This window comes from Limulus polyphemus, unplaced genomic scaffold (assembly GCF_000517525.1).
Source record: "Limulus polyphemus unplaced genomic scaffold, Limulus_polyphemus-2.1.2 Scaffold2777, whole genome shotgun sequence".
Lineage (NCBI taxonomy): Eukaryota > Metazoa > Arthropoda > Merostomata > Xiphosura > Limulidae > Limulus > Limulus polyphemus.
In genome coordinates, this window is record NW_013668387.1 from 27,290 (window position 1) to 37,167 (window position 9,878).

Here is a 9,878-nt window from a genome sequence, read left to right on the forward strand (position 1 = left end):
ATAGATATATATATATATATATATATATATTGGGATTTTTATTATCCCTCCAAATAATTTTAAAGGAACCAGAACATGATCTAAAGGTTAACGTGCCAAGATTCTTACTACGAGTATTCGCGGTTCGAAACCCGTTACCGCAAAATGCTCTCTGACTTGAGAGTCGTGGGTGCGTTACTATTCGAGCAGACAAGATGAAACGGTGGGGGTGGCTTCGACTAACTGACTCTTCTTTAGTCTTTGAGTTTAAAATTAGGGACAGCTGTGCGCAGATAGGCATGTGCGAAATCCTGAAATAAACAAATCCTAAATACAATAGGTCATTTGAGGTTACGAATGGACAACAGAAAAAGGCTACTATTAAAGTTTCGGCTTGATTCAAATATATTATAATTTTTTATTTTGTATGTTTTTTTTTCTGTCGCTCAAGCATGTTAGAAAAAAAGAGTGGAGCTTTGCCTCTGATGGAATTTAGATATTTGTGACGTCACAAATCGCTTCAGAACATAACCTATCAATCAAAATTAAACGCATTTATTCAAAATCTTGGTATTTTTTGACTATGATTATTATATATCAAGCTTCACAATGTTGTTTATTTATTTGTTGCTAAACTTCGAGCTTGCTTCACAGCGGGCTATCTGTATTGTGCCCATGCCAGGGATCAAACCTCAATTATAGTATTATAAGCTTCTCCATTTACTTTTAAGCCAGTCGCTGGGGGGGGGGGACTATTTGACTTTGTAAATGAAAGAGAGATCTTTAGAGACAGGATCGATTAAGTAAACCAAACCAACAGCGGGGTGATATTGTCCAAATTACAAAAACTGTCTCGTTTTTCAGGCGTCCTTTTTAGCCTCCTAAACATCACCAGTAGTCAGTCTGTTGGTGGAGAGGTCCAAGGCTCGAACCGTGATATACCGCTGGACAAATTCCAGACTTTCAGCTATAAGGGCGTTATAATAGTAACAGTCTCAACGCTACACAGTTAAGAATAGCCCGATAGTTGGCGGGTACTACTGGCTGATTGTCTTTCCTTTGGTCATCAGCTGTAAGTGAGGGATGGTTATGCTTAAATCTTGTGGTCTCTAACCTGACCGTTTAGCCCATGTGACGAGTAAGGTGTTGGAAATACCGAACACTGTTCAAAAATACAAAAGCACACCAAATCGATGCAAGCTAAACAGTGATTGGACAAGTAGACTTACGTGAATAACAATCAAACATGAACAATTACTTACTCCCTTTTCTGAAAATCTTATTTTAAAGTATCGCAGAACATAAGTTTTTGGATCATTTTTCTCGAAACAACGGAATTAAACACCAATATCTGAATCACTGACAGACGACAAAACAATCACCAACCCACAGGTTTTGTGTTCGTTACGAATGATCTAGCAATGAGATGCAGTTTTGGAAAACATATATTATTCCTAATGTGGCTGTTTGGACACTCCTTTCGTCTTGTAAAATTTTATCATAGGACAACACCCAAAACTCGTTCTGTAGTTATTACGTTAATCCTTAGGCAATCACAGCCAAAAAACCTGTCTTTATTATGCCTTAGAACGTACTTAATATACATAATACAACATGGTGTTCGTTGACGACACGCAAGGCTTAGGAAGTGAGCTTGATAAAGTATTCCGGGTATGGAATATTAACACGATTATTCAGTTTCATGTCGATCACTATCTCCACCTATGAACTATGGCAAGGATAAAAATTGTTTTTGCTCTTGTTTTTGTGTAGAAGATTAAACGGATCTAATTATAAATTCAGCGCCATCTCGTTCCATTTCACATTTTAGATCAATTGTAACGAGCACATATCTTGAAATAACGCCTAACACAACATTAAACTATATAATTGTATGTGCATTCTCAACGTTTAAGCACCAACAACATTTGAAAAATTAGTTAAAATGTCAGAGTTGGATTAATATATATATATATTTATTCTGGAGTAACATAAATCCATATATCTGATTCGTTAGAAATTGTCCTTTTTTATTATTATTTATTTATATTGATTTCCTATTAAGTGTGGCACCAACATAGTTTGTCCTAGAGATTCCCTCCAACAACCCCACAAAAAGAGCCTAAAAATATCGAAGAGTGCACTAGCAATCTCTATGTAGGAATGGCACGGATGCCCCTATTAAAGCAATACAAAAGTCATCTAGATTTTCTTCTCTACAGGTCATCAGAAGCTAGATATGAAGAATTACCTTGTGTAGTCGCTCTATCTCCGGTGTATATGCCGCTTTCCAGATATCCAGAGCGTCTCATTGTCAAAAACCGGCAAATATCCAAAACGTTATAATAATATTTTTGTTCATCATCATCTTTCTTGAACAGGCCTAGCGCCTACCTAGTTTTATCATTAACTGTAATTTTATTATCATTTTATAGAGCCAAACAGTCTTCACGATTTTTGACTACCTATTATATTATTATAATACTGTACAAAATTTATAAAGCTTTATAATACACTCTATAACCTAATAACCCACGTACAACATCTTATAAAAAAGGAAACAAACAAGATAGGGGTGGAAGTGTATGTATCACTTGATCCGGCTAATGATCAATAGCAGACTAAGCCGTCTCGACTTTACATGGATAATAAAATACCTACATTAATGGCTTTCTCACTGGCAAAACAAATAGAACCATGTTTTCCAATCGTAGAATGTTACTCTATTGTAAAATAATCATAAAAAAGTCGTATTCTAAAGTTAACTAAAGGAAATGTATAATGATGAACTCTGAGATTATTCAAACACCAAGCTTTCGATAGACAAATTAGGGAAGCCAGTAATGTAGGGATTGTATTCTCCATATAAAGTCGAGACAACTTAGTTTGCTATGTTATCATTAGCCGATCAAGTGATATGTATACTTGCATATCTATCTTGTTTGATTCCTTTTTTCAAGTTCAGTAACCAGCCCTACATAGCTCTTTTATTTAGTTATACATTTTGTCCTTGTTAAATTACATCACAATAATAATAAGTTGACAAAAAATGATTTATAAGCATAATGAAGTGATTTATTTTGGGGGGAACATGTTTCAAAAGAACATTGGTCTGCCTTCTTCAGTTACGATCTGTAACTAAACGTACAGATTTTTATATAAACATGTAGTATGTTACCTCAAAAATAAATCAATTCATTATGGTTATAAATCGTTGTTTTCCAACTTATCATTATATTAGCATAACGTGCTTCCTTACCAAGTATTAAACCATAGCTTTCATACAGTATAGGTCAATTTAAACAAGGTCAATTTAATATAAGGTCAATTAAAAGAAAGTATTTTCAAGAAAAGCTTATTATCGTGATTTGAAAAAAGTTACTAAATTCTGAATATCACAGAAGTATTTCTCATTAGCTAAGAAACAACAGCATAACAAGGTAAGTACATATATAAAAGCGCCGTTTAAACCCACTATTTGGTCAGACAGGAATAGCCCAAGAGTTGGCGGTGGGTGCTGTTGATTAATTGCCTTCCTTCTAGTCTATCAGATTAAAATTAGAGATGGCTATGTGCAGATAGCCCTCGTGTAGCTTTGTGCAAAATCTAGAAAACAAACAAACAACTGAACTTCAGTCACACTAAGGCTTTAGCCCAGAAACAGGAAACCCTTCTGTTGAACCTTATAGCTGGCCTGGTGGATAGGGAGCGCTCGACTCGCAATCTGAGGGTCGTGGGTTTGAATCTCCGTCACCGAACATGATCGCCTTTTCTGCCGTGTAGGCGTTATAACATAACGATCAATCCCACTATTAGTTGGTAAAAAAGTAGCCCAAAAGATGGCGGTGGGTAGTAATGACTAGCTGCCTTCCCTCTAGTCTATCACTGCTAAATTAGGGACGGCCAGCATACATAGCCCTCGTGCATTTTTACGCGAAGTTCACCTTATACAAACCTTATAGCTTGAGGGACTAACTTTTTATTTCAGGCGTGTTTAAAAAAGTAAAATGGTAGAAACCATTATTGTCTCACATCGGTCTGAACGTATAATGTCACGAGGGATAAGGCGTCTTTAAAATGACCGATTAATGATACACTAAAAAATCATAAGTAAATAAAAAAGCAGTGGACAATAACCCCAATTTAGAGGTTTTTGTTCTACTTGTTACGAGAAAGGTCAATGACAAAATACCCGCTTTTTACTGACCCAGATCGCTCAGCTACGCCTAACCAAGTTTTAAATCGTTCTTGAAACACAATCGAATATGTATAAAGATAAATCCTGTTTGTCGTGTGACTCAATTTATGAAGTATGGCTAAAACATGGCGTTATTAATAAGAAACTTTACCATCAACGCCCTACTTTCTCTCACCAGCCAAATGATGTTTTTTCGTCGTTCCCTTCTTCCTCCTCCTCTCCTCTCATTCTGTCTCCAAACATTAGTGAAGTCACTGACTTTGTTCGAAGGAAGCGGGGGGGGGGGTCCACCTGAGGAACTAGGAACTCTGGGTTTATTGTGAAAGTAAGAACAGCAATCGTGTGATCTAAAAACTGGTCACACAAAAAACCCCTTGAGGGATTCGATTTTCACTGACACCACCATGGTAATTGTATGGTTGCAAATGACAAAATCGTCGTTCATAAATTTTAACAAAAATATATAAAATTTCATTCATTTTTACAACGCTGATAGTAGCTTCGTTTTTACAGCTTTTACTTAAAAAATATAACATATTTCTCCTGTCTTACACTAAACATCATCTAAGCCACTTTCTTGTAGACCCAATGACTGGGCGTCACTTAATGTGAACTGATAGACTAGCGGAAAGGTAGCTAGTTCACTACTCTTGTCTTCCAGAAAGGTAACTAGTTCACTACTCTTGTCTTCCAGAAAGTCAGCTAGTTCACTACTCTTGTCTTCCAGAAAGGAAGCTAGTTCACTACTCTTGTCTTCCAGAAAGGCAGCTAGTTCACTACTCTTGTCTTCCAGAAAGGCAGCTAATTCACAACTCTTGTCTTCCAGAAAAGTAGCTAGTTCACTACTATTGTCTTCCAGAAAGGAAGCTAGTTCACTACTCTTGTCTTCCAGAAAGGCAGCTAATTCATTACTCTTGTCTTCCAGAAAGGCAGCTAGTTCACTACTCTTGTCTTCCAGAAAGGCAGCTAGTTCACTACTCTTGTCTTCCAGAAAGGCAGCTAGTTCACTACTCTTGTCTTCCAGAAAGGCAGCTAGTTCACTACTCTTGTCTTCCAGAAAGGCAGCTAATTCACTACTCTTGTCTTCCAGAAATTAGCTAGTTCACTACTCTTGTCTTCCAGAAAAGTAGCTAGTTCACTACTCTTGTCTTCCAGAAAGGCAGCTAGTTCACTACTCTTGTCTTCCAGAAAGGCAGCTAATTCACTACTCTTGTCTTCCAGAAAAGTAGCTAGTTCACTACTCTTGTCTTCCAGAAAGGAAGCTAGTTCACTACTCTTGTCTTCCAGAAAGGTATCTAATTCACTACTCTTGTCTTCCAGAAAAGTAGCTAGTTCACTACTCTTGTCTTCCAGAAAAGTAGCTAGTTCACTACTCTTGTCTTCCAGAAAGGCAGCTAGTTTACTACTCTTGTCTTCTAATAGTTTGGTTCACTACTCTTATCTTCCAATAGTTTGGTTCACTACTCTTGTCTTCCAGAAAGGCAGCTAGTTCACTACTCTTGTCTTCCAGAAAGGTAGTTAGTTCCCAACCTGTGGTCCCCGGACCCCTGGGGGTCCGCGAAGATAATACCATCTCATTAAACAAATACGTTTTTTAATTCTGCTGTTCTTTTAATTGCACAGCCAGTTATATATGTCTTTTATTTGATAGTGAGAAATGGAAAACAAGTTAATTATTAGTAAGAAAAACAGTTTGTTGGGTAGATGGAATCTTTCAAACAACATGGGGGTCCTTGGTGGTGAAAAGGTTGGGAACCGCTGTACTAGATGGTGGGAAAAAAGTGGGTGAAATCGCTGATTATCTATTTTGATATTGATTGTATTTGTGTCCACCGTGGAGAATCGAACCCTGGATTTTAGCCTTGTAAGTCCATAGACTTGTCGCTATTCCACCGGGGGACTTTTTTTACCTTATTATCATTAGGAAGAAAACCTAAGGACTCGTGAGCAATTTGGTGCACGAGTAGTTTATAAAAATCGGTTTACAGATAATCGATAGGTCCCATAAGTATTTCTCGGATTAAATGTGAAATTGTATCTGGCTTAAAATCAGTAAAAAGGAAAAATCGTAAATTATCCCGTTTGAACCTGACCCAGGGATGTTTTATTTAGTAACGAACCAACAGATTAAATACACCAGTTCTTTGTTGTTTGGTTTTCGGTTTTTGACGAACGTCAAATGTCTTCGTATTATCTAACCGCTACAAAGTTGGTCCTTGAATTTAAAATAAATAAACTGTTAAACCCTTTTGTTACGTTTCTTTTAAAAATACTATTTTGTTTGTGTGTGTATGTGACAAATCTAACCAGCTTTCGATGGTGTATATATTGTTTGTAGGTTTATTTTATTATTTCTATTTGTTTGTAGTTAAGCACAAAGCTATACAATTGGCTGTCTGTGCTGAGCCCAGCATGAGTATCGAAACCAGGTACTTAGTGATATTAACTGATAAACTTACTGCCCAGCCGCTAGGGGGCAAATTTATTATTAAAACGAATGTATGAATTCATTAGCAGAAGGCTACGAGTAATGTAACACGATAAACATAAATCGTTTTATGCTCGAAGTTCATATTTTATCTTCTCAACCAATATTTGAAGATGATCTAGTCATAGATCAATTTAATTGCAGAGGGGAAAAGCTTTCATCCAAATAATCATTCAGTTACATAAAAGTATTAGTTTTTCGAATCTTTCTGTGTTACTAACCTAAGCCTAATTCTTGTATCCATACACCCAAAAACCATCATCTCTTTGTATACAGAATCTGAGGGTCGCGGGATCAAATCCCGTCACCGAATACGCTTCCCCTTTCAGCCGTGGGAGCGGTATAATGTGACGGTCAATCCCTCTATTTGTTGGTAACCCAAGAGTTGGCGGTGAGTGTCGTTAGCTAGATTCCTTCCCTCTAATCTATCACTGCGAAATTAGGGACGGCTAGCCCAGATAGCCGTCGAGTAGCTTTGCGTGAAATTCAAAACAAACAAACCAACTTACCACTGAACCACCTGGAGGACAAGTCACCATCTACAGACTACTTCACTGGAGGACAAGTCACCATCTACAGACTACTTCATAGATCAAAATCATTTGGAGAAAATGGAAAAGATAAATATACTGAAGTAAATAAAGTCATAATTGTTTTAGTTACATTAAACTGTGATTTTAAAAAAGTTGGTTACAAAGGTGCCCCCCACCACCACCACCAGTGACACAGCGGCATGTCTGCGGAGTTACAACACTAGAAATGGGGTTTCGATACCCGTGATGTGCAGAGCACAGATAACCCATTGTATAGCTTTGGGCTTAACTTTAAAAAAAAACCTCATAAAGATAAATATAACTGCCAGTGTTGTGGTATTCAAACCATTTTGTTAATGTTCAAATATATATAAAAACTTTATAGTTCAAAGTTCTAAGCCTAGAATACAATTCACATTCTGTATTACAAGATATTTATTTTATTTTTGTGTATGCGTGTCGGAACAAAGTATATAGTGTGTTAACGGACACAAGGGTTTCTACGGACGGTGGGTATATTTAAATGACCCGCCATCAAGTCTCCGATTGCGCTAATTGAAATAATTACAGTTAGTACGTGTATTGTGTATCTTATTTACAAACTAGCTTTTATCTACACTAGGAGGCGGAAATGTATCCTTCAAAAACTAAAGCTCTGCAAGTTGCAGCTTACAACACAAGCCAGTAGTGTATTCAGCCTTTCCAGAACCACATGTAAAGTGTATTCAGCCTTTCCAGAACCACATGTAAAGTGTATTCAGCCTTTCCAGAACCACATGTAAAGTGTATTCAGCCTTTCCATAATCACATGTAAAGTGTATTCAGCCTTTCCAGAACCACACTCGTATGATAGTGTTTTTAGTTCTTCATCCTCGAAGTGTTTATGTACAACAATAATACACGTTTTAACAACATCACTAATGTCTCGTTTAATTAATTGGAAAGACTAAATCACATTCCAGTTCAAGTTACCCTCTCATAGTTTGTAATCTTCTCTTTGTCTACTTTTGTTTTTCATCACATTTATCGGGCACGCCATCATCATCCAAACCAAAATAATCTACCAAAACATCAATTGGTGAATAAAGACATCCTTACGAGTTAATAATAGTAGGCCACGTGAGTTTGTGAACTAAAAATGTCCACGAGAACTCGGATAATCGCCCGATTAGGTCGACTTGTATCGGACTGGTATGGACTCCTCCTACTAGTGTACAGATCAATACAAAACTTGTCGAAATCTAAAGCCTAAATGCTGAGATCTTTGCTCATGGAAGCAACGCAATGTTATACCTGCTCCGTACGTATAAAAGGTTTCAGAATTCCTCCAGTGTACAGTGCGAAACCACTCCGGGCATATTCTAAATTAGGTTTAGCTTGGATATCAGGTTTGAAAAAAATTAACAATGGCCGTGCCAGATAATTAAAGAAAGTTGACACAATTTTTGAGGCACGTACCAAACATGTAGTATCATGAAACAAAACGTTTTACACACCCTGTGTTACGACTAAAATGTTAGCTTACAAAGTTGGAATTGTTTCATTACTAATTATGTATTGTATTTGACTGATCGTCCAACTACACTCTAGAATACACTTCTTTTGTGTCACGTTTATAATATGGCCATACGTACCTCTTACTTTAAAACAATAATATATTCTTCAGTATCTTTTACTTCCCGACAATAATATAGTCATAAATACCTTGTATTCTACGACAGTAACATGGTCATAAATAGCTTGTACTTCACGACAATAATGGAGTCGTAAATACATTGTACTTCACGACAATAATGGAGTCGTAAATACATTGTACTTCACGACAATAATGGAGTCGTAAATACATTGTATTTCACGACAATAATGGAGTCGTAAATACATTGTATTTCACGACAATAATGGAATCGTAAATACATTGTACTTCACGACAATAATGGAGTCGTAAATAACTTGCATTTTACAAAAATAACTTTGGCATGAAGATTTCGTACCTTTCAACAATAGTTTTTATAACTACTATTAGAACTGATTATGGTTTGTCCAGTTTGTTACAACAAGGACAAGACGATCATTCTATAACTATGAGTAATTCAAAGGAAATAAATGGTCTTCAAATAACTTTGAAGGAAACCCGATAAAGCTAACTTCGAGTCACGGGGATCACAAGGAGAATTCTAAATAGAGGCGGGAAAAAAAAGCACACTATGAAACTAGGTCATCGTCGGATAGTATGATTTTCTTACAATATCGGCCGTGAGTTATAGTCTAGCCTTGCTATTAGCAGGGCCGAACGGACCTGATTTTGTGTGTGTGCAGTACCGAACCCGCTAGTTGGGCAACACTGCAATACAGCTGTGTACTTATTGGCTTTCTTCAGCCCGAACTACAAGTAGGTCGATCCGATAGTCTACATACCGTGACGTTGCCATATAAAAGACGGATTCCTTGAACTCGGTTGTATTTTACGCGAGGGAATCAACAGATCGTTGAAGGTAATCACTCCTATCAGAAGGTAAGTTTCATTTCAACATTACAACCCGTGACTCGTACCAATATCTTTAAACTTAACATTACAACCCGTGACTCGTACCAATATCTTTAAACTTAACATTACAACCCGTGACTCGTACCAATATCTTTAAACTTAACATTATAACCCGTGACTCGTACCAATATCTTT

At 36.9% G+C, this 9,878-nt stretch overlaps 1 protein-coding gene across 1 annotated transcript; it reads right to left on the reverse strand.

The window, feature by feature from the left end:
• Positions 1-4,730: 4,730 nt before the first annotated feature.
• LOC106467881 (late embryogenesis abundant protein 76-like) lies at positions 4,731-8,974 on the reverse strand. The gene is made up of 2 exons (XM_013928263.1): positions 8,903-8,974; positions 4,731-5,255 (listed from the first exon to the last, which is right to left on the reverse strand). Exons 1-2 carry the CDS (start codon positions 8,972-8,974, stop codon positions 4,731-4,733), a joined length of 597 nt encoding a protein of 198 aa, XP_013783717.1.
• Positions 8,975-9,878: the final 904 nt, after the last annotated feature.